Here is a 27,354-nt window from a genome sequence, read left to right as displayed (position 1 = left end):
GCCGACTTGGGAATGGCGTCCTCGGCTAGAGGAATTTGCCAATATCCTTTACAAAGATCAATGGTGGTTAAGTATTTCCCCCTAGCCATTTTGTCTAATAGCTCGTCTATCCGGGGCATGGGATAGGCATCGGATATGGTTTTATCATTGAGCCTCCGGTAATCTACACAGAAGCGGGTAGTTCCATCCCGCTTTGGCACGAGTACTACGGGGGATGCCCAGGGGCTATCTGAATGCTCAATTACCCCTAACTGCAACATTTCCTTCAGTTCCTTGTACATGTTCCCCCTCACTGCTTCGGGAATGCGGTAGGGCGGTTGACGGAGTGGGACCGGATCTAGGGTTTCTACCCGATGGGTAGCTAACGGGGTATATCCCGGGAGGTTGGAAAAAGTGGCTCCTTTTTCCCTAATTAAACTTTGGGCCTGAGCTTTTTCCTGGGGATTCAAGCGGTCTCCTAGCTGTACGGCTGCGAGATCCTCTTGTAGCGTTTCTCGGGCCAGCATGTCAGGGAGGGGTAGGTTATCTGTGTCCTCTGCAGCCGAGGCGCAGATGGCGGATACTTCCTCTGTGCGCTCGTGGTAGGGCTTCAGCATGTTCACATGGAACATGCGTCGGTCCCCGGTCCCGGCGCAGGGGCCGATTATATAGGTGGTATCGCAGACCTGCTCTACCACCTTGAATGGGCCCCGCCAGGAAGCCTGCAGCTTGTCAGTAGGGACGGGGCGTAAGACTAGTACTTTCTGGCCGACCTGAAAGCTGCGGTCCCTAGCTCCCTTATCATACCAGTGGCGCTGGCGTGTCTGGGCCGCCTGGAGGTTGTTGCGCACAGCTCGGGTCAATTCCTCCAGGCGGTTCCGAAACTCCAACACATAGGGTACGATAGGGGTGCCGTCAATGGTCGTCCCCCCCTCCCAGTGTTCCCTTATTAGGTCTAGGGGTCCCCTTACCCTCCTTCCGAACAACAGTTCGAAGGGAGAGAACCCAGTGGACTCTTGGGGCACCTCTCGGTAGGCGAACAGGAGATGGGGTAAGAACCGCTCCCAGTTCTTCTGAGTGGCTACGAACGTGCGGATCATTTGTTTTAAGGTCCCATTAAACCGTTCGCAGAGGCCATTGGACTGGGGGTGGTATGGGGAATTAAGGATAGGTCGGACCCCGCATACTTTCCAAAGCTGTTGCGTGACCTCGGCCGTGAATTGGGTACCCTGATCTGAAATGATCTCCCGGGGGATCCCCATACGGGTAAAGATACGCATGAGGGCGTCTACTATGGTCTCTGCGTGTACATTCGTTAGGGCTACTGCTTCGGGGTATCTAGTGGCATAATCTACCACGGTCAATATGTATTTCTTACCAGACGGGCTTTTTTGTCTCAGTGGTCCGATAATGTCTACCGCTACTCGGCTAAAGGGTTCTTCAATAATGGGCAGGGTGTGTAGTTTGGCCTTGTATCGGTCCCCCCGCTTTCCCACTCTCTGACAGGTATCGCAAGTATTACAGTATTGCTTAATATCCTGTGATATCCCTGGCCAGAAGAAGTTCTGTAGCAGCCGATGTTTGGTTCGGCTGATCCCTAGGTGTCCAGACAGGGGAATGTCGTGGGCGATTCGCATTAACTCTTGTCGATACTTTCGAGGCACAATTAACTGTTTAATGGGTACAGGAATTGACCCGGCTACTACCTTTTCTGCATACCGGTATAATAACCCCTTATCCCAAGCATATCTCTCCCCCTCTCTGCCAGTCTGGTCTTTATCTATTCTGTCCTTGTAAACCTGTAGGGACGGGTCCAGGGCGACCTCGCTACCAAATTCTAATGGGGCAGCCCAGGGTAATACAGTGTGATCAGGGGGGTTTGTGCTTACCTGAGCCTCAGAGTCAAGGTGGGGTGCCGTGGTGCGAGCCTGTTGGCGGGTGACGACCGGGTAAGCTTCCTGTGGAGGAGGCCGGGTAACAAACGCGGAAGTTAGCTCCCCCAAATCGTTCCCCAAAATCACATCGGCAGGTAGGTCCTGCATCATCCCCACTTCAATTTGTCCTGCCCCCGCTCCCCAGTCCAAATGTAGTTTAGCAGTGGGTACCTTGTATATAGCTCCCCCTGCCACTCGAACTGCAATGCACTCCCCAGTGAGATGGTTCGGGGCCACTAAATGGTTCCGTACCAGAGTGATGGTGGCCCCAGAATCTCTTAACCCCTCCAGCCGCTTGCCCTCCACATGGACCACTTGTCGGTGGCCCTGGCGGTTGTCTGAGGCCGCCTGGACCGGGTTTACCTCATGGAGGGTGCCCAAGGGTTCTGCTATTTGGGTAGAGGTGAAAGGTTGAGCCCAGGGCCTGCCCTGATAGCAGTGTACCGCGGCTCGGGGGGTGGTTGGTGGTCGTTGAGGGGTCCAGGCTGGTCTGGCCCGGTTTTGGGGACAGTCTCGTTGCATGTGACCCAGCTGGTTACATGCATGGCACCGGACAGATGCCCGGTTGTTGTACCGGGGGGTTTGAGACTGGTAGGTCCCCCCTGGTCGGGGCGGATTTACTGGGGTAAGCTGGGGAACAGCTGGCGTAGATTGCACTCTACTGGATACATGCTGTTCCCGTCGGGAGTCCTGATGCTCATCTGCTAGTTGAGCGGCCTCATGCAGAGTACGGGGCTTACGTTCTCTTACCCAGATCTGTAACTGTGGAGACAAACGTCGGTAGAACTGCTCCAGCATCATCAATTGCTTGATCTCTTGGGCCGTGACGGCTTTGGCTGCCTCAAGCCACCCGTCAGCTGCCCGTTGTAGGCGGTGTGCAAATTCTGCATGTGAGTCTTTTTCTGATTTGGGTAATTCCCGGAACTGTGTTCGGTATGCTTCAGGTGTAAGGGCATACCGTGCGAGCAAGGTTTGTTTTACCTTTTGATAGTCCCTGATATCCTCTGCCGGCATAGCTCGGTAGGCATCTGCTGCGCGGCCGGATAGGTTACCCGCTAGCACTCGTACTTGTTCTTCAGTGCTAATGGCATGTAGCTGGCACAAAAGTTCAAAGTTCTGTAAATAGCCATCAATGTCCCCCTCGGTATCATTAAATGCTTTGAATACCTGGTACGGTATTTTAGCTTTCGCTGGCGGGGTGGGGGCCGCTGTTGCGCTTCCCTGCGCTGATCGCTGCATAAAGAGAGCCTGTACATCGTTGTACACCTGGTCTGCTTTCTGTGCTGCCATGGCTGGTGAGAATAGAGCCATCCTGGCCCTATATTCTCTGGTAAACTCAGTTTCTTCCCCCTCCCTTGGAGGTGCTGCAGCAGCTGCGGCTCTGTCTCCTTCCATGAGTTCTGCGATTAGGATAGCCTTTGTTTTGTTGCTTGCTATCCTCCCTCTCGCTTCCAGTAACTCTTTTAGCGTGTCCCGTTTCAAGAGGGTATAATCTGTTTCCATTCAGTCCTTTTTAATTCCTGCTGAATGCCTCTTGCTGTGTAGTACGATCCCGTCGCTTGCCACCAATTGTAGCGGAGTAGAGGTACGATCCAAGGTAGCTCCGCTGGTAGACAGGAACAGCAATCCAATACAGGTATCAAACGGGTAGCGTGGTTACAATCCCTTCCCTCCAAGAACTAGACGACACATAGCTTGGAGGTCAACTGTCAGCTTTATTCACACAATTTCTTTTATGGCTTTTTCCCATGCAAGGGAGGTAACTCAAAACAACCAATCACCTCACAATCACCTCCCCTCCCTCTCCTCCCCTTAGATTAACAGGTAAATTAATTAGAGGGAACCGAGTTTTCCCCAGTTTCTGAATGACCCCTAAATACGGGGGGTACGGGGATACACGAGGGGTCCCCTGGTAGGTCTGCTCTGGGTGAGTAACATATTCAAATTTCACCCAGATCAGACCAGGGGTTCGGGAGTTACAGGTATTTAAAGATTTGACCGACTGCAGGGACACAGTAGCCGAAAACGGCTCCATAGATTCTGGCCCTGTAGTCGGTCTACTTCTCTGCCTAGAAAGTGCCGAATAGCTCAGCCATCCGACCCCAATCTTTGGTTCGGATGAATCCCCTAAACTGGGGAATGCAAACTACCGAACGGCGGGCCGTTCGGCAGTTTGGATCATACGATTTGGGGATCCTGGAGGTTTGAGCGGTGTCTGGGTAGTCGAGCGTCCGATTTTAGTTCCAGACGCTCGACGACCAAACACCGCTGTTCGGCAGTTAAGATGGCCGCCGCCACGTGGAGATTAGGCGAACGGCGGCCACCCACGGACCCAATAACGGTATGTACACACGGATTCTTCTTTAACATGCTGGTATAATATGCAAGATACATTGACAGGGACAATTAACATTGTAAATGCGGGTTTCTGGTGGCTGCTTCTGCCACACCCTCTGCAGTAGAACGGCAGCCGAGCCCCTTTGAAGAGTCGATACTCGTCGAAACGCGCGTCGGGACTGCTTATTAACAAGAGGGTGGAGGGGGTTGACAGGGGACCATGTTGCAGCCAATATATTTTATTATTTTCCTCCGGTTTAGCCACCTTACTTGATGATCTTATTATGTTTAGTTAGGTAGCCGTGTTGACAGCTCGGCTGCCGTTCTACTGCAAAGGGCGATTAGATTTTGCCGCTAAGGTGGCACAGAATGATGGGAGTTTATTTTTTATTTTTTTTATTTGTGTTTTTATTAGATTTTGGATACTCAGAATACAACTTTGCCGTGGTATTAAAGTGATAACACAGTTATAACAATGGTAATCATCTGGTTTAACAATAGTAATCATCTGCTAGGGCTGCAATGTTGGCTGTTGCGCAGTCAAATTAAAGTGGTGACTAAGAGCATATGGTATCAAGAGACATTATACATTAGCCTAATCTATATGCAATAAACCGTAACATGAACATTGTGGAGCTAGGAGAGTTAACGTTTGTAACAAGTGCTCCTTGTTTGGATCATCTTGCGCTGCAGTGAGATGGCTTTGAGGGGTCTAAAGGAAGAGTACTACAGCTACATAACAAAGCTTAGGAGTGTCTCTTTGACATTGTCGGTATATATAGGCTTTTCTTCGGTCCTTGATTGCTTTTTGGGCATACGCTGCAACGCATTGTCTTTTTCCCTGGATTCCCTCTTGTCTGCCTCTGGTAAGTGCAACTGACGGAGGAACCCCATTTGGTCGTCCATGGAGGACAGAGTAAGCATCTGGTTTCCCTGTGTTACCGCCAGGGATCCATATGCTCCCCATCGGTATCTGACTCCTGAGGCCCGTAGTTGTTTGACAATTGGTGCCAGCTGTCTCCGTCCCATACAAGGCCAAAGTTCTACCCTCCATTTGCACAGTGCCCAGGTCTCTGGACCGGGACATGATAGCGGAGCGGGTCGCCACGTCCTTCGTGACTGTTATAGTGTCTCTGGGTGCGTCTCCTGGAGCTGTTGCAGCTTTTCGGATTCTGAACACTGAAAGTATTGTGTTGGGATCAGTGCCTCCTTTAAGGCCCATTGTAGACAATAGGCGGTGAATGTAGGGTAGTAAGGCGTCTTCTTCCACGCTTTCAGGTATTCCTCGGAGGCGTATGTTCCGCTTTCTATGTCGAGCTTCCATAGTTGTAATAGTCCGAATAAGTTTCTGGACTTGTGAGGAGAAATTCTGCATTGAGTCATGGGAATGCTGTATTTGATGCTCCCTTGCACTTTCTCATGTTTCCATTGCTTTGAGCCTCTGTTGGAGGTTCCCCACCTCCTTCTGTGTGCTTCGTAGGTCAGCTTTCCACACCTCCCTCATTTCTGTTAAGAGGTCTCTTATGTCCCTTTTTGTTGCAGGGGTGACTCTGCCTCTGATTCTGAGTCAGGACACTAGGCTTCAGTGTCTGCTGGAGGCAAGGTAAGACTTTCCCTGTCATCCTGGGAGTCTCCTGAGGCCTCCTCCTCACTGCTAGCTGCGGACGCCATCTTGGCGGTAGCCAGTAGAGTAGGCCTCGCAAACGAGAGGTGAATATCGGTCAGTTTGGGTGTCTCTGGGAGGCGACATTTTTTATTTTTGCTCAATGAATGAATTAGATTGCTACCCCTGGAGTACCATGGCAATTCTCTGCCTCTTCACTTAGTGTCAGATGGGAAAGGAGCTATTACAATGGTTTGGTGTGGGGATGTGGGCAAGAGAAAGAAAGTAATGTTGTATTTTGTACCCCAGTGCAAAGGTGTCTGGTCGCTAATTACATTACCAGCTCAGGTACACACACCAAGGTGCTGGGGATCTCGCAATGTTATTGTTTTCCCTGGGGATCTTCTGTTGAGTCCCCAGGTATGAAAGGTGACATGTTTTCCCAATAAACCAGTTCCTATTCACCCTACACCAACTCGACTAGTGCTTGGGTGAGATGACTAAACACTTTGCAGAGGAAAGCTTAATCACTCTTGGGGCTGTAAACACACGAGAAACGATGACCTCGGCGGTGACAACCCGACTAGTCATATATACTGGGTATACTGCCACAGTGGTTAATGCTGTTTCAGGATTAAGGATAATGCAAAGTTAAAGGTATGGGTAAGGTTAGGGTACATGTGTGTTTAGAGCCAGTGTTTAGGATGGGTATAGGGCTAGCGTTAACTACCAAAAATGTATTTAAATCCCAAACATATGAGTCATTTAACAATCAGAACTGATATGTGAATCTATGTTGAGCTTTATCAGCAAAAATTATTTTTTTAACATTTTATTCATATTTAATGATGTGTTAGGTATACATTTAGGGTAGTAAAAGAAATGCCTTTCTGTCTTTTAAAAACAATATATAATATGTATGGGGGCTCTTAAACAGAAACCCTTAAATTATGGTTGAACAAAAACACAGCACAAAATCCAGGTTTTGTTTTGATTGAGAGATGGACAATTACCTCCGTCCTTAAGGGGTTAACAGCACATATTTTTAAGTGCTCTGCCATCCATGAAAAGATACACAAGTTAATGTCTGAACAAAATACATTGAAGGTTATCAGATAGTGTTTCCTTTTCACACCTGTTAACACAGATCTTCTTTACACATGTGGTCGTTTGTGTGCTTTGCGGATGATTTAATAATGATTGTGGAAAAATAGACGCAATCACTGGCACATAAGTCTAATATCTCACAGGGAGACATTATGTCCAAAAATGCTACTTATCTATAAAACTATAAATAAAAAATATGAAACTGATATTGCCAGCCAGGAAGAGAGCTGTAAAGCTCCAGGACATTTACCTCTGTGTGCCAGAGGCTCTGCCAGGAAATATGCCCTGGCGGTGGTACACACTGACCAGGATCACCCCATCAGAGAACCACGAGATGAAGAACTGCATTTTAAATCGTTAAAACAAGCACGCAATTAACTCTTTCAGTCCCGCCACATGAGATACAGTACTGCTTTCTAAACTGCACCGGTCCCACACAATATTAACCATTTATGTCAGGAGATTTTAACCCTCAACGTCCCAATGTCCAGTTGGTGGGTTTTACGCTGTCCTTGGGGATTAACCGCTTAAATACACATGCCCAGATGTTAGTTCAACTTGGGATTCTTTTCTCTTGTCCGTAGTCTCTGGGTATAAGGCTAACTCTCGAGTCTCTCTGCCACGTGCTGCTACAACATTTAAAATAAATAAATAATAGACTACAGGAATAAGGTATTTGTGCCATAAAATCTTCAGTAATATTAAGTGGTTATAGCGCATTAAGTGACCTTTAATTGCATTTGGTTAGGACTCCTTGATATCCATGCTGGTAATCAGTAGAACGTGATAATTACACAGCTGTGATCATTTATGACCTAACCTTCGAGGTTACTGTCCTGTATTTTGAGTTATGTTGATATGCTAGTCCAGAATAGAACGAGGCTTAGATTTATCAACCCTAAAAAGTTTTTAACTGAACTCGTATTCTCCCTCCTTACAATTTTTCTTTTTATATCTTCCCCTCCTACTCATCCTTCTTACTGATTTGTTCATAAGTACTGCAGAATATTGCTAACACTGACGGTTTAACAGTAACTGATTATAGTGCGTGCTGTAGTATGTCAATTAAACATTATCTTTGTATGTTATCTACAAGCTCCGGCACATACGGAGCTTTGTATGTTATCTACAAGCTCCGATAAAGACTGACAAAAACAAACTCTTCTGAATAAAACACATGACAGTGAGTTAAGAAGAACTTAGCCCATATACAAATCTTTGAGGAATTGTCATTTGATCTGACACAACGGAGGAACTACCGTCAATTCAGCTGGTTCAGCTCCCGAACACTAAGGGGGCTATTGGGCGGCCCATACACTTAGGGCTACCCGGTGCACATGTGTCAGCAGAGGTCCTGGGAGGAAGTGAGAGTCAGTCAATTCCTCCCAGCTAACTGAAGCCCATGGAACAGCGCAGTCAGTGGGCCTTGACAGAGCCAGGAGTAGGCAGGGGAGTAACCAGTTAAAGGGGTGTGGTTATTTGTAAATGGGGGTTGGAAGATAGGAGTATATTAAGCAGCCATTTTATGAGTAAGGGACATTTTAACTAAACTGACACTTACCTGGTAATTGTTTTGGCGGGTCTGTGTTGTTTTTTCTTTTGTCTTTCAGATCATGGCATCGATGGAAGAAATCCTGGAGGGAGTGAGAGCTGCTGTGCGGGATAGAGGACTGGCCTGGCTTCATGAGCAACTGGGGGCTCAGGGTCCCCCCCCTACAACCCCTGCGGCGGCTGCACGGCGTTCCTTGAGGAGGGCGAGACCGCCCCAGCGGCTGAGCCCAGGCGTGGAGCCCGAAGTCGGCAGACGGAGGAGCCCGTCAGCGGAGTCTGTTGGGGCCCTGGATGAGGTAGCGGGCCCCAGCGGAGTGGAGGTACCGCGGCCGGCACCGGCTGTTCGACGCGGTGCTGGCCGGGCGCGGGCATCAGCTAGGCCGCGGCCTGCCACGCGGTGCGCGCCCCGCCAGGAGGCGGCAGGCGGGACGGTTGCGGCTGGAGCCAGGACCCAGAGCGGATCGGATGGAGGGAGCAGTGAGCAGATGCGGCCCGGTGAGTCAGGGAATGGCGCTGGGGCTGGGCAGCGGGCGGGGGGCAGAGCGGAGGCCTCTAGAGACCAGGCGGTCCCCCTGATGGCAGGGGGAGCCCCTGTACAAGGGGACACAGCGGGGGCGGCCTATAGTGGGGCCAGGTGCAGCACTGGGGACACAGACGGCGGGTCCGCCCAGCCAGGTACCTTGGGGCAGGCAGGGCCCACGGCTTTGGTGGACCGGGGACGCCAGGAAAGGCAGGTGGAATCCCCATTTCACAAGGTGGCCCAAAGGGGGCCAGGTACAGCGTGTCGGGATTGCTCCCCAGAATCAGCCCAAGGCATGGAGGCAGGACGGGCTGGGAGAGAGCGGGAGGGCCACAGGGGCGGTTCCCAGGGGCGGCGGGGTCTCACACACAGCCCTAGGCCGCATCGCAGCAGGGAACAGCGCGGCATCAGTGCCAGGCGCGACAGGAGGCGGGCGGACGGGTGGAGGGGCAGAGAGAGGAGCAGGTCAACAAGCAGGCATAGTAGGAGGAGATCAGTTTCAGGGGAACGGAGGAGGAGGCAGCAGCGCAGTGCGTCTGGGTCATCAGGCAGGAGCTCGCCAGGTCAGCTGCGCAGCGCTTACGGCCGGGAGGGCCAGGCAGGGGGACGGGACAAGGTGCGGAACTACAGGCAGGAGCGTAAGGAGGTTGGGCGGGTATGTGATCATGTGGACACACTACCCAGGTGTCGTTCTCCTTGCAGGTCACGCAGCCCTACACCCGCGGTCCTGAGGCAGGGCCAGGCTGACAGGAGTCGGCGCCAATTGGATGCTCCGGAGCCAAGCATGGCGGACGGAAGGGAAACAAACCCACGGCCTTCTGCGGCTTCGGGCTCAGGCGGTGAGTCAACTGTTGCACCACACGCAGGAACACTGTTGAATTGCTTAAAATCTTTCTTAGACTCATGGGCGGGTGGGGAAGTAGCTTCACCTCAGTTTGGGAGAGTGTGGACGTGTGAGAAGGGCCAAGGGTCGTCGGGTAGGGCCGAGGGTCCGGCACAGGATAGCGAGGTGGGTTTATCTGTGTCTGAAGCTAGTAAGGAGTCAGGGGAGAAGGTTGGTATAGGGGGCGAAATTACCGATGCTGCGCGGCAAAACGTGCACGTGTCTTTCTCGGGCCCATTAGGATGTCATCTGAAATTGGACGTAAAGGAAAAGATTTGGAAGGGTGAGTTTGTGGAGGTTTTTTCCCTCCTCCCGTTGGAGGAGTTTTTAGACATGAAGGAGGAGGACAAGAAGGACGCGAAGAAGGAAGAGGAGGAGAAAAAGCGTAGGTATCGGAAGATTCCCAAAACATTTGGGAACTGGCTAAGGGCCTTTTGTATCCTGGCCAGTGTAATAGGGGAAAAGTCCCCGGATAAATGCTCCCAACTGTTTTGCTATCTAGACGGGATTGGGGAAGTGTACCGGACTTACGGTGGGGTCGCCTGGTGGCGGTACGACGAACAATTTCGCCAGAGGTTAGCGGCGAATCCCAGCATGCGGTGGGATCAAATGGACCTCCCCCTCTGGATGCGGCTCATGATGGCGCAGAAGGCTGCGCCCTTTCACGGGACGGCCGGTGCGGCCCCTGGGGGACCTGCATCGGCCGGACAAAAGAAAGTCTTCTGTTGGCTCTTTAATGAGGGCCAATGCAAGTGGGGAACGTCGTGCAGGTTTAAGCACGAGTGCTCCGGTTGTGGGGGGGCCCATGGAGCCAGTCGGTGTTTTAAGCGAGGTAAGTCTGCACCAGGAGTGGGAGCCAATGGAGCATCGGCCCCCTCCGCTGCCGCAGGGGGCAACCCCGGTGAAAATAGGCGAGATGCTACCGTGGCTAAAACAGTACGGTAACCACCAGGACGCCGAATTCTTATGGCAGGGTTTTACGGAGGATTTTACAATACCGTTTCAGAGTAGGGATGTGGGCAGGTTATGCAGTAACCTCAAGTCGGTGGGGGAACACCCGGGGGTTGTGCGGGACAAGTTGCTGAGGGAGGTGCAGCTGGGTAGGATGGCAGGGCCGTACGCGGTTCCGCCGTTGCCTGACTTGAGGGTGTCCCCGCTGGGGGTAGTCCCCAAGAAGGAGGCGGGCAAGTTTAGGTTGATCCATCATTTATCGTACCCGAAAGGGGCGTCAGTAAATGATGACATTGATGAGGCCCTGTGCTCCGTATCGTATGCATCATTCGACCATGCTGTCGAGTTGGTTCGGAGAGCAGGGCGAGGGGCTTTGATGGCGAAAGTGGATGTGGAAGCAGCATTCTGGCTCCTTCCTATCCACCCAGACTGTCACCATTTGTTGGGGTGTTTTTTCGAGGGTAAATTTTTCGTGGACCTATGCCTACCCATGAGTTGCTCCATTTCATGTGCGTATTTCGAAAAGTTTAGCACGTTCTTGGAGTGGGTAGTGCGTAAGGAAACGGGCGGGGGTACAGTGGTCCATTACCTGGACGACTTCCTGTGTGTGGGCCCGGCGGGGTCCGACAGATGCGCCCAGATATTACGGGTTTTTCAGAGGGTAGCGCAACAGTTTAGGATTCCTCTTGCTGAGGACAAGACAGTGGGCCCGACCAAGTGCCTGAGTTTTCTAGGGCTGGAAATTGACTCGGTCATGGGGGAATGTAGGCTGCCGGAGGAGAAGTTGAGGGTGCTCCACCAGCAAGTGAACGCGGTAAAGGGCGCTAGGAAAGTTACGCTCCGGGGACTGCAGTCCTTGCTCGGAAGCCTTAACTTCGCTTGTAAGGTGATCCCTATGGGTAGGGTTTTTTGTAGATTGCTGGCCAGGGCTACCTGTGGTGTTCGGCTGCCGAGTCACTACATCAGGGTGTCTGTGGGCATGAGAGAGGACTTGGACATATGGGACCGTTTCCTCACTAAATTTAACGGGCGGGTGTTTTTCAGGGATGCGACAAAGGCATCTGGTGATGCTGGGCTGTTTACGGACGCCTCGGGGAGCGTTGGCTTCGGGGCTTACCTTGGGGGCAAGTGGTGTGCCGAGGTTTGGCCTAAGGCTTGGTTCGAGAGCCCCTTGATTAGGAACCTTGCCTTCTTAGAGCTTTTTCCAGTAGTGGTAGCGGTATCGCTCTGGGGCAGGGAGCTCAAGGACAAGAAAGTTATCTTCCACTCTGATAATATGGCAGTGGTACAAGTAATTAATAGTCTATCGGCGTCGTCCCTTCCTGTGGTAAGGTTGTTGCGGCAGCTGGTGCTCTTGTGTATGTCTTGGAACATTGTCTTCAGGGCGCGGCACGTGCCAGGTCTGCTGAATGTGGTCGCTGACGCTCTGTCTCGTTCGCAGTGGGAGCGGTTTCGGGAAGCGGCGCCGGACGCGCAGGCGAAAGGGCAGGCGTGCCCAGAGGAGATGTGGCGGCTCGGGACGTCGTGCTTGGGCGATACATAAGGAGCTCGCTGGCACCGGGGACTTGGGCCGCTTATACAAAGGTTTGGAGTGAATGGGAGGAGATGATGTCGCAGGCGGGAGCGGGCGATTCCGCAGCCGGTAGGTTGGATACGCTGTTGTGGCTTCTTTGCAGGTTGGTGGCAGGTGGGTCGTCCCCTTCTAGGGTGGAGCGCTACATGTCTGCTCTGGCTTTCCTGTTCAAGTTTAACGGGTGGGAGGACTTGACAAAACATTTTTTGGTGAAACAAACATTGAGGGGATTCAAGAAAGGCAGGAGGTCGGTGGATGCGAGGAGGCCCGTGTCCTTTGCCACCCTTCAAGGGTTGGTGTTGAACGACGTGTGCATATCGGCATTTGAGGTAACTTTGTTTTCTGTGGCTTTCGTATGGGCTTTCTTTGGGGCTTTTCGAATTGGGGAATTGGTGAGCGCCAATAGGTCGGGGACAACGGGTCTCCGGTTCGAGGATGTGGTGGTCGAACAGGACAAGGTCGTGATCTGGCTCCGGCGCTCGAAGACGGACGTCTTCGGAAAGGGTAAGAAAATTGTCCTGTCCTCGCTACCAGGGTCTACGGTGTGCCCGGTGGTATGTGGGGACATGTTTTTGCAGATTCGCCCGAAGGTTGGTGGTTGCTTCTTGATCCACGAGGACAGGAGAGCTCTGTCGCGCTTTCAGTTCTTGCGGGTCTTTTGCATGGGTTTAACGAAATTGGGCTTGCAGCCCGGACAATTTGGTACACACTCCTTCCGTATCGGGGCTGCGACTGAGGCGGCGCGTCTCGGGCTAGGAGAGGAGCGGATAAAGCGGATTGGGAGATGGGAATCCATCAGGTTCCGCGCATATGTAAGGCCGGATAGGTTGGTGTGAATGGAATGTTGTGGCTGTGGGAAACGGGTGCTCTGCCGGATAACTGAATTTGTTTCTTTTCAGGCTTGGTCACTTGGCTGGTGGGTCACTCGTTTGTCTACTGGGCGGAGAAGAGGGCCGCAGTTCGGAGACAAGGCACACAACTGGGTTTTCTTCTGGACACAGTGGACCTTCGGTGGTTTGGTTTTCGGGGTTTCAGCTGGCAGAGCATAAGTGGGGAGATTTTCGGGATGTTATCAAGGGGGTTTGCCCCGGATATACTTTTAATTCACGGTGGGGGCAATGATTTGGGTTTGGTCCCCCAAAAGGTGTTGGTCAGGAGAATGAAGAGGGACCTGGATAGGGTACGGGAACTGGTCCCTGGCGTGGTAATAGTGTGGTCTGAGATGGTGCCGCGGTTGAACTGGAGGCATGCCAGGGACCCGTTGCCGAGGTAAAGTGAATAAGGCCATGTCTGTCTTTATTAGGAGGATAGGGGGGGTCCCGGTGAGGCACTTAGAACTGGAGGGTATGTTGCCCGGTTATTTTTGGCGGGATGGTGTGCACCTGTCTGAGGTTGGGTGTGATCTCTTAAATTTAGGTTTCCAAGAAGGTATCGCTAAAGCCCTATTTATGTGCGGTGGGGGTCGCTCGAGACATTAAGGGATCAAGTCTCTTGCTATGGCGGGATAGGGCTTGGGTAATTGGAAGGTAGGAGGAGTATCAAGTGGTTAGGCTAAAGTTAGGTTGGATTAGACCGGAGTGTTAAATGGTTTGTGGGTTCGAGCTCATCGGTGGCTCCGAACCAGGTGGTGTAGGGGGGTCTCGGTACACCCCTACAGTTAAAAAAGTTATGGATATGGGGCCTCTTTGGTAGGCCATGTGTTATGTGTTATTTGTTATTTATAATGTTATTTATTGTTATTGGTCGGGGTCATTGCTGGGGGTAATTTATGTACGGTTGGGGATGGGGGTAAATTTATATTATGTGGCAATGACCCCAATTTGTTACCTTGTTTATAATAATAAATAAAGCTGTGGACTTTTATATTCCAACAGAAATACGGTGTCTGTAAGTTATTGGGGGTTGGGGTAAACAGCGCACCTGCCGAATAATCGACTGTGCGCATGTCAAGATATGTGCAACTGTGTGTATGTGTATGCATGTCAGTGTGTGCATCTGTGTATCTGTATGTTTTATATGTTTTAGTATGTGTATCTGTATGTATGTTAGTGTGTGTATCTATGTATCCGTATATTGTCTGTATGTGTATCTGTGTATCTGTGTATCTGCATGTGTGTCAGTGTTTGTATCAGTGGGTCTGTATCTGCTTCTGAATCACTGTGTGTTTCTGTGTGTCTGTCTATCTGTATGTGTGTCACTGTGTGTATCCGTGTGTCTGCCTATCTGTATGTGTGTCGGCGTGTGTGTCTGTCTATCTGAATGTGTGTCAGTGTTTGTATCAGTGTGTCTGTATCTGCTTCTGTATCAGTGTGTGTTTCCGTGTGTCTGTCGATCTGTATGTGTGTCACTGTGTGTATCCTTGTGTCTGTCTATCTGTATGTGTGTCGGTGTGTGTGTCTGTCTATCTGTATGTGTGCGTGTATCTGTGTGTCTGTCTATCTGTATGTATTACAAAGATGATTGTAGGAACCGCATTCAATCCCAGCAGCCACCGGTGCTCTGGAACAGGACCAGCAATCCCACGTCAAGGCAAAAAATAGATTTCCAGGCACTCAAAGTGTCGCAGGCAGATTTTAATGGAACAAAAAAACCAGCAACGTTTCGACCTTCACAGAGGTCTTTTTCAAGCTTGCATTCAACTGCCAACACTACATACAAACACACCCCTACATTCACACAAACGTACTCCATAGAAAAAAATGCTTACATTCAAACACACAAACACCGCTCAGTGCTGAATACACCATTGCAAGGATGGGAAAATGGTAGAGCCCCAGCTGTACTTTAAATCATATGGCATGGAGGGGAGCAGAAAGGGTTGCAAAACGAAAACATTTTACATAACAATTACAGGGTTATTAACTAAAGTGAGAATTCTAAGTGAATATCAAATCTAAGATAAAATAGCAAAAATGAAAATTTCCTCTTAGCAAACTATTCTTTTAGTTTGGCTTCTCTGACCTTAATTCACTTCTAAATCAATCTGAAATCTCACTTTAGCAAATAATCCTGTTAGTATGTCAGGGGAGTTTTGTTTTGGAATATGGGAATAACCTGCCCATCTCATTCTCTCGGTATGAAAGTAAATCCTATGAGGATACTCCTTGATTAGCTGTCTCTTCTAACACATCTTCTTCACTATACTTCATGATGACAACTTCCTCCGTGGGGTATGTCCAGGGCCGAATTTTCATGCCAGGTAGGCACAGAATTCAAAGGCGCCCCGTGACCACCCCTCTTCTAACAAAAAAAACAAAAAAACTATAGATAAATCGAGTTTGGTGAATTTATGAACTGGAAGTTGCAGGCATAAAAATACCTAAAAAACATACATTAATATTAGATAACTAAATTTGTATCTATGTATGTGTGTGCATGTGTGTGAGCATAGTGAGTGTATGTAGCAATGCAAATGAATGCAGAGTGAAAATAATGTTAGAATTGATGAAGGCAAAGAGAGAGTTTAGGGTCAGAGAGGGATTAATATCAAAATTAGATTACACAGGGTCTTAAGAGGGGTTATATTTCTTATTAGGGTACATTGGGTGTATAGGGACTCGCAGAGAGGTTTGGGGTAAATGTGGAATGACGGGTAAGGTGGATTAGCCTGGCAGAGGCATTCGAGATGGACTACAGGTGGGAGAGGGAAGAGGAAGAAGGCCAATTAGTAGGCTATTGCAGTAGACGAGAAGAGATATAAAAAGGGAGTGGATGAGTTGCTTAGTGGTGTCAGTGCTCAGAAACACACACACATTTTGGAAATTGTGCCCCGCATGCTTGCAGCTGAATGAAGAAAGAGATTGGATGTGGAGGATGATGGACAGATTGTTGTGAAGTGTAGTTCCCAGGCAATGGATTTTGGGGTAATGGGGAGATAGTGATGCCATCCACTGTAATAGAGAAGCTAAAAATCGAAGTAGAGCCAGACGGGGGATGATGGTAGTGCCAATAATCTCAATTACAGAGAACGTATACATGTTTTAATGCCACTGCACACTTCAGTCCAGCAGATAAGGAATGCTAATAGCTAATATATCCAACAGCAATAGTGCTATGGGATATATGTCAATTTAGTTCTACAATTCACACGGTTTGATCTTAATCGGACCAGCACTTTGTACAAGCAGCCAAACAATACAAACACACCAAAGCTATATGTAGATAATGACTTGAAAAGGTAGTGCCAAGAATATTAAGGAGGAAAAAATAAATCTTTCTTAGATGCCAATGAGATGAACAGGAAAGACTAAATGTCAAAAGACCAAAGCCACAGGCCATCTCCAAATGTCAAGCTAGAGACAACTTGAGGTGAGTAGATCCTTAAGTCCTGAACACAACTTTTTAGCCCTTGGAACTTCCTTAAAGGGACACTATAGTCACCCAGACCACTTCAGCTCAATGAAGTGGTCTGGGTGCCAGGACAGCCACTAGAGGCGCATTTGCCTCCATCGCGCAGAGCATCCATAGGAAAGCGCGCGCGGATGGCTCCACTGACGCCGGCGGGGGAGGAGAGGTCACCAGCGCCGAGGGAGCCCGGCGCTGGATTAAGGTAAGTAACTGAAGGGGTTTTAAGCCCTTCAGCGCCACGGGAGGAGGACCCTGAGGGTGGGGGCACCCTCAGGGCACTATAGTGTCAGGAAAACCGCTTTGTTTTCCTGACACTATAGTGATCCTTTAATGTCTAATAGCACTGTAGTGTTCTATGTGGACACAGCATAAGAATAATTGTATATGTCTGAACTTCACTAAACAAACATGCCTTATATGTACAACCAACTCCTCAGATGGGATCCAATGTTGTCCATTGAGTTTGAAAACTGTTACTGGAAGCAGTGGCGTACACATGACCCATGGGGCCCCGGTGCGAAAATTGATCCGTGGGCCCCCCCCAACCCCCCGCGCTTACTCTGGCGGACCGGGGCCGCAACACATTGCGGCGGGCACCTGGTCGCAGGGGTTGCAGGGCTGCGAACCCTGCGACCGCGGTATGTACGCCAGTGCATACAGATGCACACACTTAAAGGACCACTACAGACACCCAGATCACATCAGCTCAATGAAGTGGTCTGGGTGTCAGGTCCCTCTGGTTTTAACCCTGCAGCTGAAAACATAGCAGTTTCAGAGAAACTGCTATGTTTCACTGAGGGTTAATCCAGCCTCTAGTGGCTGTCTCACTGACAGCCGCTAGAGGCGCTTCCGCGATTCCAAGACACTGAACGTCCATAGAAAAGCATTGAGTAATGCTTTCCTATGGGCGGTTTGAATGCGTGCGCGGCTCTTGCCGCGCATGCGCATTCGGAGCTGAGAGGCGGAGGGTTCCCCTGCGCCAAGGGAGTCCGGCGCTGGAGAAAGGTAAGTGCTGAAGACACACACACACTCTCACGAACAGACGCATACACACTAGCTAACAGACACACACATTTACTGACAGAGACACACTCAGCGACAGACATACATACACACTCACTTACAAAACATACACTCTCACTGACAAACACACACTCACTAACAGACATCAAACAGACTCACTAACACACACACAAACACACTCAGTAACAGACACACACAGTAACACAATCACTGACACTCACTAGCAGACACACACTCACTCACTGACACTAGCAGACACACACACTCTAACACACACACAAACACACACAGTAACAGACACACACAGTAACACACTCACTGACACTCACTAGCAGACACAAACACTAACACTAACACACACTAACACTCACACACACACACACACACACACACACACACACACACTAACACTAACACTCACACTCACACTCACACTAACACACACTAACACTCACACTAACACTTACACACACTAACACACACTAACACACACTAACGTTTTTTTGTATTTAATCCCCCCAGCCTCCTTACCTTTTGGAGTGCTGAGGGGATTCCCTGGGGTCCAGTGGTGCTGCTGGGCTCCTGGGGGTCCGGTCACCCGGCGGGCAGTCAGGCTGGCGGGCGCGCGAGGGAGCACTCTCCCCTGAGTGCTTCCTCTTCAGCTCCCTCGCGCGCCGCGTACTGATACCGGCGCCGGAAGATGACGTCATCTTCCGGCGCCGGCATCCCTACGCGGTGCGCGAGGGAGCTGAAGAGGAAGCACTCAGGGGAGAGTGCTCCCTCGCGCGCCCGCAGGACCGGCCAGCCGGGTGGCAGCAGGGCCAGCCTCGGGGGGGCCCGGAGGTGGCCGGCTCTAGGGCCCCCCAGGAGAAGAGGCTGGCCCAGTGGCTACATACCGGGTCGCAGGGGCGGCCGGGCCCCCTGGTGGGCCGGGCCCGGTCGCAGCCGCGACCCCTGCGACCCTGGTATGTACGCCACTGACTGGAAGTCTGTGCTAGAGAAGCTCACAAGGTAGCCCACCTTGAGCTGTAATTTGCTTGGGGCCATCTGCCAGTGACAGCTCGCTGCTATACGTAGCCTTACCACTTCCACAGGTGAATATAAATTAGCTCCCTACACAGATGGCCTATTACTATTATATATTTTAAATATGAACAACTCACTGTTCGCATTGTAAGCTAGGAAAGTTGTCTTATCTAAACCTTAATAGGCCTTTGAGTTAATAGGCCTTTGGTACAAATCTGAAAAACTGGAAAGATTATTTACTTGATGAGTTATTTTGAAGGAGATATTTAATGTCATCAGTCTGTCCTATCTGGCATGAGGTTATTTCTCTTGTGTGTCTTTCCCCCCTCCTCATAGATTGTAAGCTTATTTAAGCAGGTCCTTCTTCAACTCTTGTCTCTGCTATATTTTGTATGTCAAATATCCTCATTTTATCATTGCAAAGCACTGCAGAATGTGTTGGGGTTATAGAAATGCTAATGTAGCCCCATGTAGCCAAAGCACAGGGGTTAGGAGGCGGGCTTAGGAGGAAGCGGCTAGGACTGGTGGGTTGTGGGAAAAGGGGGTTTGTCTATTTAAATAGGTAGCCATTTTGGAATGAGCACTTTTAATCTCCTACCTGGTCGAGTTTGTGTGCACTCCGGTGCTCGCAGATTTGCTGGGTAGGGTTTTTTTTTGTGGTCACTAGTGGTTGGTAGGTTTCGAGTCCTGGAGGTGGCTCAAAACCTGGTGGGGTAGGGGTATCCAGGTATAACCCTGCCGTGGATACTTATGGCTGGCACTTAAATTTGTTAATGTTGGAGTAAGGTTGAAAATTGTTATATATTTCTATATGTGTTAGCTATGTTGGGGTCATTGCCTTTTATTAAAAGAAGGATACGGATGCGAGGGCGGAGTATTTGGGCAATGACCCATGTTTATATGTTAATTTATTATCATTATTATGATTGCTATTATTAATTATTATTATCGTTATTATTATATTTGTTTAATAAAAGCTGTGGACAATTTGACCCATATACCCTAGTGTCAGCGTGTTATTGGGATAGGTATGTGGGGTTTTTTTGTCCAAGGTTCCGACTGCCCATATGGCGACTATACACCACCAGTCATAATAATGATAAAATTATTTCTATGAAAAATATCTTGAAACTTGTACTCTAAATTTGCTTATTTAACTATCCAAGTCCAGGTATGTATTAGTGATATATTCAGCCCTGATATGTATAACCCTGAACTATAGTGATGACATTTGATAATGCTGCATGGTAATGACCTTTAAACATTCCATTGTTAATTCTATTGATTCAAGACAATCGTGGCAGGAGTCCACAGTGTCTCAAGTCTCATCCAGCAGTTTATCGGATTGCAAAGCTAGTGCTAATAACAGTCCAAACTTCATCCTGTGTGCTTAATCTTGTATAGGTGTGGTAATTAAATGGAAAATAACACTTCTAATTAACTGTGTATTGAGACTATGCTGAGTGTTTACAGTTTCCCTATTTGGAATTTTGCCATCGTATTAGGCAGCAAACTGGGATTTTCATTAAGCATTCATTTAAAGAGACACTTCGCTGCCAAATAAAAAAACTGTTTTTTAAAAATCTCAATTTTGTAGATATACCCCAAATGAAAACATTCATGTATTTAATCATACATTGTTTCATAGATTATATATGTAAAAACAGTTTGCAAAATTTACAGTTCTCTTGTCTGTTGCCTTTAGAAGCCCTCCCCTTCTAACCCCGCCCAGACTTTCTGTGGCTGTCCAATCACAGACTTCCCAATGTAGCTCAACGAGAAGTCTTTACAAGGCTCTGGGCCATTGTCTGTTTGTTAAATGAATCTCCAGTCAATGAAAAATGTGTCTTAGGCAGTGACTGGGGGCATTGTACAAGCCACAGTAGAATTGGAGGTATAAACTGAGACCCATCTGTGGAGAAAGGCCCACACATGCTGTGTTGATACATTATATTAGGGAGGCCTACTTACTGATAAATGAACGTCATAATGTATTAACAAAACGTCTTTAAATTTCGTATGGCTAGATACAAAATGTAAAATGTGTAAAGACACATAACGGAAAAAAAGAGCCAGAACAAGTTTTTAGGGTAGCGAGGGCAACCTTGGATTTTAAAAACGTATGTATTTTTTCCAAGGAAGTAATGGTTGATGCCTGCTGCCTTTGCTAGCTCTTTGCCCTTCTAACCCGCTCAGACTGTCTATGTTTGTCCAATAATAGACTTCCCAATGCAGCTCAATGAGAAATCTTTGCAAGGCAGGTGCTCTGTGAAATTGCTGCCTCTAGAGGTTAGCTCCACTGAGCTAACCAAACCAGGAAGTAACAGGACCGATTGTCTGATTGACCGTCGGGGGGATGTAACAAAGTTAAGTTATACTAGTGCCAATTTCTATTGAAATCTGCTCTTTTTGTTAAAAATAAAAACACTATTTACTAAAAACCAACGCACACCTGGGTTTATTCACTAAATGATGAACTGTAGTTGAATGAAAACAAATTTGAAAATTTAGCTTAGAATAGCCATTTTATGGCAACATGAGATGGAGAATTATACTATAAATTACCTAAATACTGCGGTTTGCTTTTCAATACACTGTTTATTTTATAGTGAATAAGCACCTCACTTCTTTCAAGTTCACCATTTAAATAAAAAATACAGGCTCAACAAATGAGGTCAGGCTCAGACGTATTTCCGTTTGTACTGAAGGATCCAAATGTGTCCACATTTTTTATCACATTGATAGTGACCACAAGGTAGGATATAGAAGGAATCTGAAAGAATATTTCGCATTTGTTTTGACGGTTTATTACGCAATAGCTTTTTTTTTTTTCTTACACAAATTTTACACCTTATCTCTCTGTTATGAGATTTTTTATGATTTTACAGTATAACACCTCATTGTGCGTGGTTTCAGCTATAATAAGATCTTCCATTAAATCGTTCTTATCTAGTGAGTATACAAGTAAGGGTTACGCAAACCTCACGCGATTTCATCACTCATTGACATCATTAACGGGGCATAACTATGTCTTAATCAAATCAACTTTTTGAAAGACACAGCTCATCAAACTAACACTGCAATAAAGTCAAATACATAATAAAGCTATTTAATTTAAAATAAATATATTGTGACTCTTTTGTTGAGATCAAATACTTGAAAATGTGAATACAGATCCCAAGCATACCTCCATTCTGGGCTGCTGCACTGTCCATCCTACGACAGTCAAACAGGGACTGCGCACAGTAAGAGCTGGGCCGATATACTGCAAAATAATGAAGAATCAACAGAATTAAAAGAACCCGGTTTAAACTTCCCTTCAGATGATTAGCAAATGAACAATGTTATAGCTTGCTAAAAGGCTTATTAAATATTTGTGAACTTTTCCCTGAATGCATTTCATATTGCATTCATTCATATATTATATATAATATGTATTTTATTTTTATTTTTTAGCATTAAAAATGTACCTGTGCCACTGGGAGACCCGGCGAGTCCGGGTGCATTATATGCATAGGGGTTGTACCTCCCCTATTGGCGACCCTGATTAGGAGTATATATAGTTTCCCTTTAACTACAATACGAAGCTTTTGGTACTATACATTTAATTGAAAACACAGTAACAGCTTGATACAGATCAGTGGTGTATGTTATTATTATTATTAATATTATTATTATTATTGATATTCTGTATTGCTTTACAATATTATAAGAGAGGAAGATTTAACACTAAATGAGACACTTACAAAATATTACAGGAACGATAGGTAGATGAGGACCCTGCTCAAACGAGCTTACAGTCTATAGGAAGTGGGGTATAAAATACAATAGGACAGGAGACAGCAATCAAATAAGGTGGGAATGAAGCAGAGATGAGGAGAGAGTAGAGTGCTGCCCACACACACACTGCCACACACACACACTTTAGGAGAGAGCAAGAGACAGGTATGTGAGGTAGAGGTTACTCTAGGAGGCCATAAGCTTTTCTAAAGAGATGGGTTTTAACCCCTTAAGGACCAAACTTCTGAAATAAAAGGGAATCATGACATGTCACACATGTCATGTGTCCTTAAGGGGTTAAGGCACTTCTTAAACGAAGGCTAGGGGAGAGTCTGATGGGGGTAGGCAGGTTGTTCCATAGGAAGGGAGCCGCCCGCCAGAAGTCCTGCAAGCGTGAGTTCCCAATACAGGTGTAGTGGACAGGAGAAGGACACGGGCAGAGCGGAGAGACCGAGAAGGAGCATAGCATACCTGTGAATCAGTGAAGAGATTTAACAGGGGCTAAAGTTGTTCAGTGCTTTATGGGTATGGATTACTACTTTGAAGTTAGGACTGACAGAGGGGTGAGGTTGAGAGGAGCGACAGGAGAGGAAAATCAGACTAGCGGCAGCACTCATTACAGACTGTAGCGGGGCAATATGGCTTCTGGGAAGCCCCATTAGGAGAGAGTTACAATAGTCAATGCAAGAGATTACTAGATTACTAGGGTCGGATTCCGGGCAATGTTTTTTTAGGAGGAATAGACAGGATTTGGCAACAGATTGGACTTGAGGCTCAAAGGTGAGGCCAGAATCAAATATAACAGCAAGACAGCGAGCTTGCAAGGACGGGCTGATCTGGTTGCCATCAACTTGAAGTTAGAACCAACGAGGAGGATCTATACTATGAGGAAAGACAAGAAGCTCAGTTTTAGAGAGATTATGTTTCAGAAAGCTGGAGAACACAAATCAGAGATAGAAGAAAGGCAAGCAGGAGAGATAGGAGGAAAACCTGAAGAGGACAGTGTCACAGAGACTGAGTGATTGAAGAGTATGGAGAAGGAGAACATGAGCAACAGTGTCAAAGAGAGGCAGCAGAGAGGTCAAGAAGAATTAGTATGGAGTAGTGGCCTTTGGAAATGGCTGCGACTAGGTTGTTAGTAACTTTAATAAGAGCAGGCTCTGTGGAGTGGAGGGGGCGGAATCCAGACTGAAGAGGGTCAAGGATAGAGTTGGAATTGAGGAAGTTAACCAGATGGGTAAAGACAAGTCTTTCCAGGAACTTTGAGGGAAAAATGAAGCAACGACGTGGGACAATAGTTAGAAGGGGAGGAAAGGGTGAAGAGATGGCTTTTTAAAGACGGGTACTACAGTAGCATTTTTAAGGCCAGCAGGGACAACGCCAGAAGAAAGAGAGCAGTTGAAGATGTGTGTTAAGGAAGACACAAGACAAGGGCAGAGATACCTGGTAAGTTGAGACGGGACAGGATCAAGTGGGCAAGTGGTGGGGCGAGAGGAAAGCAGAAGCACTGCCACCTCTTGTATAGTAGCCGGGAGAAAAACTTATGGGTAGGAAAGGCATGGTCTACTCTAGGTGTTAACTGAACTAATCAGACAATATTTGGATAGTCTATATATGGGAATTATTTTTGGCCTCTCCTGTCTTAAATGTAGGAGAACATTAGGAAAATAGGTCATATTTTTTTCCTTCTGCATGTATTTGGTGATGTACACATATGTGAAAGTGCTGCTTTCTGCGGACTGCGCACCGTTTCTGACCGGTTCCTTGATTTAATATTTTTTTTTTTTAATTCTTTATTTTTCTTGTGCATGCAGTTTCCAAACAGGCTTATAGCGCCACGACAGCGAGTACAAGCTACATATTGGTTTACAATATCATGGCAGAGTTATCAGCACATTTTAAGTTTTGTAAAATGACACGCTTAAGGTACATGAAGTGAGATAGCGGCACATTGTATACAGTTTAAAAGTCAAGAGTAATGCAGATGTGTACTTAGGTCTGCCCACCCATCTCAATTTAGTTGCTCATAGCTATGCTGCTTTAGAGTAGTAGGCTAAATAAAGCATCACTTTAACAACGCTGGTTACTTGTGTTACATATTATGCATCATTCAGGCGGTCATCACTTAGCGGAAGATATAACTTATTCTAACAACATGACTAGTCTGGATAATGCCACATCTATCTGGTCTAAGGCTGTATACCTTCATATGACTAGTTGGCATGAGTATGTCTAAACGTCCATTCTTAAGGCTGTAACTAAGAACGTTTTTGTTTATAGTGATATCTATTGCTATAGCTTAGAATAAGTGTACAGGTAATAATAAAGTACATGCTGGAGTGAGGTATGTTGCTTCTTTAAGAATATCACCCTGGTTGATCGAGGCTTCTGGCGTTGCCACGGCAGGTAGGGGCCGGCACCATGGTAGACTCGAGGCCGCACGGGAGGGAGCTGTCTGTTGCTGAGCCGATGCCCGATCTGCTGTATTGTTGTAGCAGGGGGTTGCCTGTGAAGGCTTGTCGCTTTTCTCCACGCTGGGTTACTCCGTGAGTGTAGCTGAGTGGAAGGTGGGTATGGGGTTAACTTTGGTGCAGCCGTGCCTTGTTTACCAACAGAAGCGGTGTAGTGTGATGGAAATGTCCTCCGTGTCATGCTCCTCGGTGTAGCAATTTTCGGCAGTGTGGATGGAGCACCCCCATAGTCCACTGCCGGTCAGATAGCTGTCAGGATAAGTGAGGTCGGGAGGTCGTGGGTCCACTGAGCTTAAGCCCGGGAGCTGTGCTGGTTACCGTTGCCGTGTGATGGGGGATGGCCGTCCCTCTACCTTTTGCGCACATGGCGGCCGCCATCTTAAGTGCTGAGCTCGGCCCACCATCCACAGTAATGTTGTCGCAGGGTTTTGGTTGCGGTGTTGTGGTTGGGGCCGTCGGGTGAGGACCGGGATTACCCCCACCGGTCCATAGGGGGGGGAACGGTGCCTGAGCCACTCAGAGCTGGGACCCTGATTGGGCTCCGTTTGGTAGGATAGGAGGGCAGCGGCCGTCTGCCCCACTCACCACCAGGGAAGGCCCCATCTGAGACATCCATGGTTTCTTCTCCAGGGGACTGTAGCTCGGTGAGCCAGCCTCTCCCTGGATCCAATGTGCCCCAAGCGTTAAGGTCCGTCGCTGCCATTCTGTTTCCAGGCTGTAGGCCATGATTCAATGCCTTAAATTATAAAGGTTTTGCAGGAGCTCAGCCTGCATGCGACTATCCAGCTCGGCGGTTCGGCCCCGCCCCCGATTTAATATTTTTAGATAAGCTGTTCAAGTAATCGCAATCTGTTAAAAAAAAAAAAAAAATTCTAATTATTTATCTACAAAAATTTCTGTAGACTTTAATGGTGATTTCTGTAGATAAATCATTTAAAAGGGTTTTTTTTTCCCAACAGATTGTAATAATTTAAAAAGCTTATTCAAAAATATGAAATTGAAGCTTATCAAAGCATGTTGGGTGCAGAGTAAAAATCCAAGGTACTTAAAAATTAGAAAAGATAACTAAAGATGATATGAAAATTCTTCTGCACGCTGTGTTAATAACTAGTTACCCATTAAGCAGTGATATGCTATAATAAAATAAGCAGATTACAAAAGGATAGCTTCATGTTAATTGGCCTCGCCAACTATACTTTTAGTACAAACACGTAGTCAGAGTTATTTACTAAACTGAGAATTCTGGTGAATTTCTAATTTACGGTGAAAGTAGTCTAAATGGAAAGATTCTCTAAGTCAGCTATGCTTCCAGTTTGGTGTTGTTTGTCTTAAAGAGTTTCTCCTATCCTTTTTTTAAAATACTGTTTTTTTATTCATACTTTAGGTCCCTCCTTCCCCCATAAACGCAAAATAAAATTAAAAAAAATCAAAGAATAACTTAACTCAAATCTAGTGCCAGGCAAAGCTCCCAGCGCAGCGTTGCACTCCCCCATCTGACGCCATCTGCGCTTCACATACACACTCATACTACCATAACTACTTCAAATCACTGAAGTGGTCATGGTGGTTGGTGTAACCCTTTAAATTTTAATTTCACTGTGATTTCCCACTTTAGTGTACAACCCTGTGTGACTTACCTTCAGAAACTGACGGCGAATGGGTATCCAAATTGTTCCCGTGGTTTCTTGATTACTTGTTATAGTCAATTATCAAGTCCTTCTGGTTGACAAATCCTTGACAAATGCGAGCAAGACGTTGAAAATAAAATATGATAGCACTATAGCTACCTGTCCATATGTTATTACTGAAACCACATATTACGTCAACTTTAACATCCGCTGTGCCGACAATCATTGAACTTATTTTATCGTAAATGTACGTGAAGGGGGATGGTTTTATTTATGCAATATTAAGTCTGTTTAAGAAATATTTCTCAATGTATGTGCTCAAACCATACAGGAAACAGCGAGTACTACGTGACTAGTAATTATAGTTGTCATTTCTGTGATGGCATGATATGGCATAATGTCTCTAAAAGGATATTTCTTCAGTAATTACAGACAGGAATCTGCACATGCAATGGATATCTGCAAATTGACAAAGTATACATCAGGGGTAGTCAACACAAGTGTGTGTGTGTGTGTGAAGGGTGCTGTGTGTGTTTGTGCATGTGTGTGCAGGGTGTTTTGTGTGTGTTAGTGTGAGAGGTGCAGTGTGTGAGAGGGCAGTGTATGTGAAGGGTGCTGTGCTTGTGTAATGGGTGCTGCGT

General features: G+C 47.5%; 1 protein-coding gene across 1 annotated transcript in view; it reads right to left on the bottom strand.

Moving 5' to 3' along the window:
- The window catches only part of LOC134601427 (sodium/nucleoside cotransporter 2-like), a 94,525-nt gene extending 67,726 nt beyond the window's left edge, over positions 1 to 26,799 (bottom strand). The window contains exons 1-2 of the mRNA XM_063445912.1: positions 26,723 to 26,799; positions 22,022 to 22,099 (exon numbers count right to left, since the gene is read on the bottom strand). Coding sequence (XP_063301982.1) covers positions 22,022 to 22,049 — 28 coding nt within the window. The 5' untranslated portion in view covers positions 22,050 to 22,099; positions 26,723 to 26,799. The remainder of the gene's footprint in view (positions 1 to 22,021; positions 22,100 to 26,722) is intronic.
- Positions 26,800 to 27,354: the final 555 nt, after the last annotated feature.

This window comes from Pelobates fuscus, chromosome 3, assembly GCF_036172605.1.
Source record: "Pelobates fuscus isolate aPelFus1 chromosome 3, aPelFus1.pri, whole genome shotgun sequence".
Lineage (NCBI taxonomy): Eukaryota > Metazoa > Chordata > Amphibia > Anura > Pelobatidae > Pelobates > Pelobates fuscus.
The sequence above is the reverse complement of the archived record's forward strand: the minus strand, read 5'-3'. Positions and strand labels throughout refer to the sequence as shown.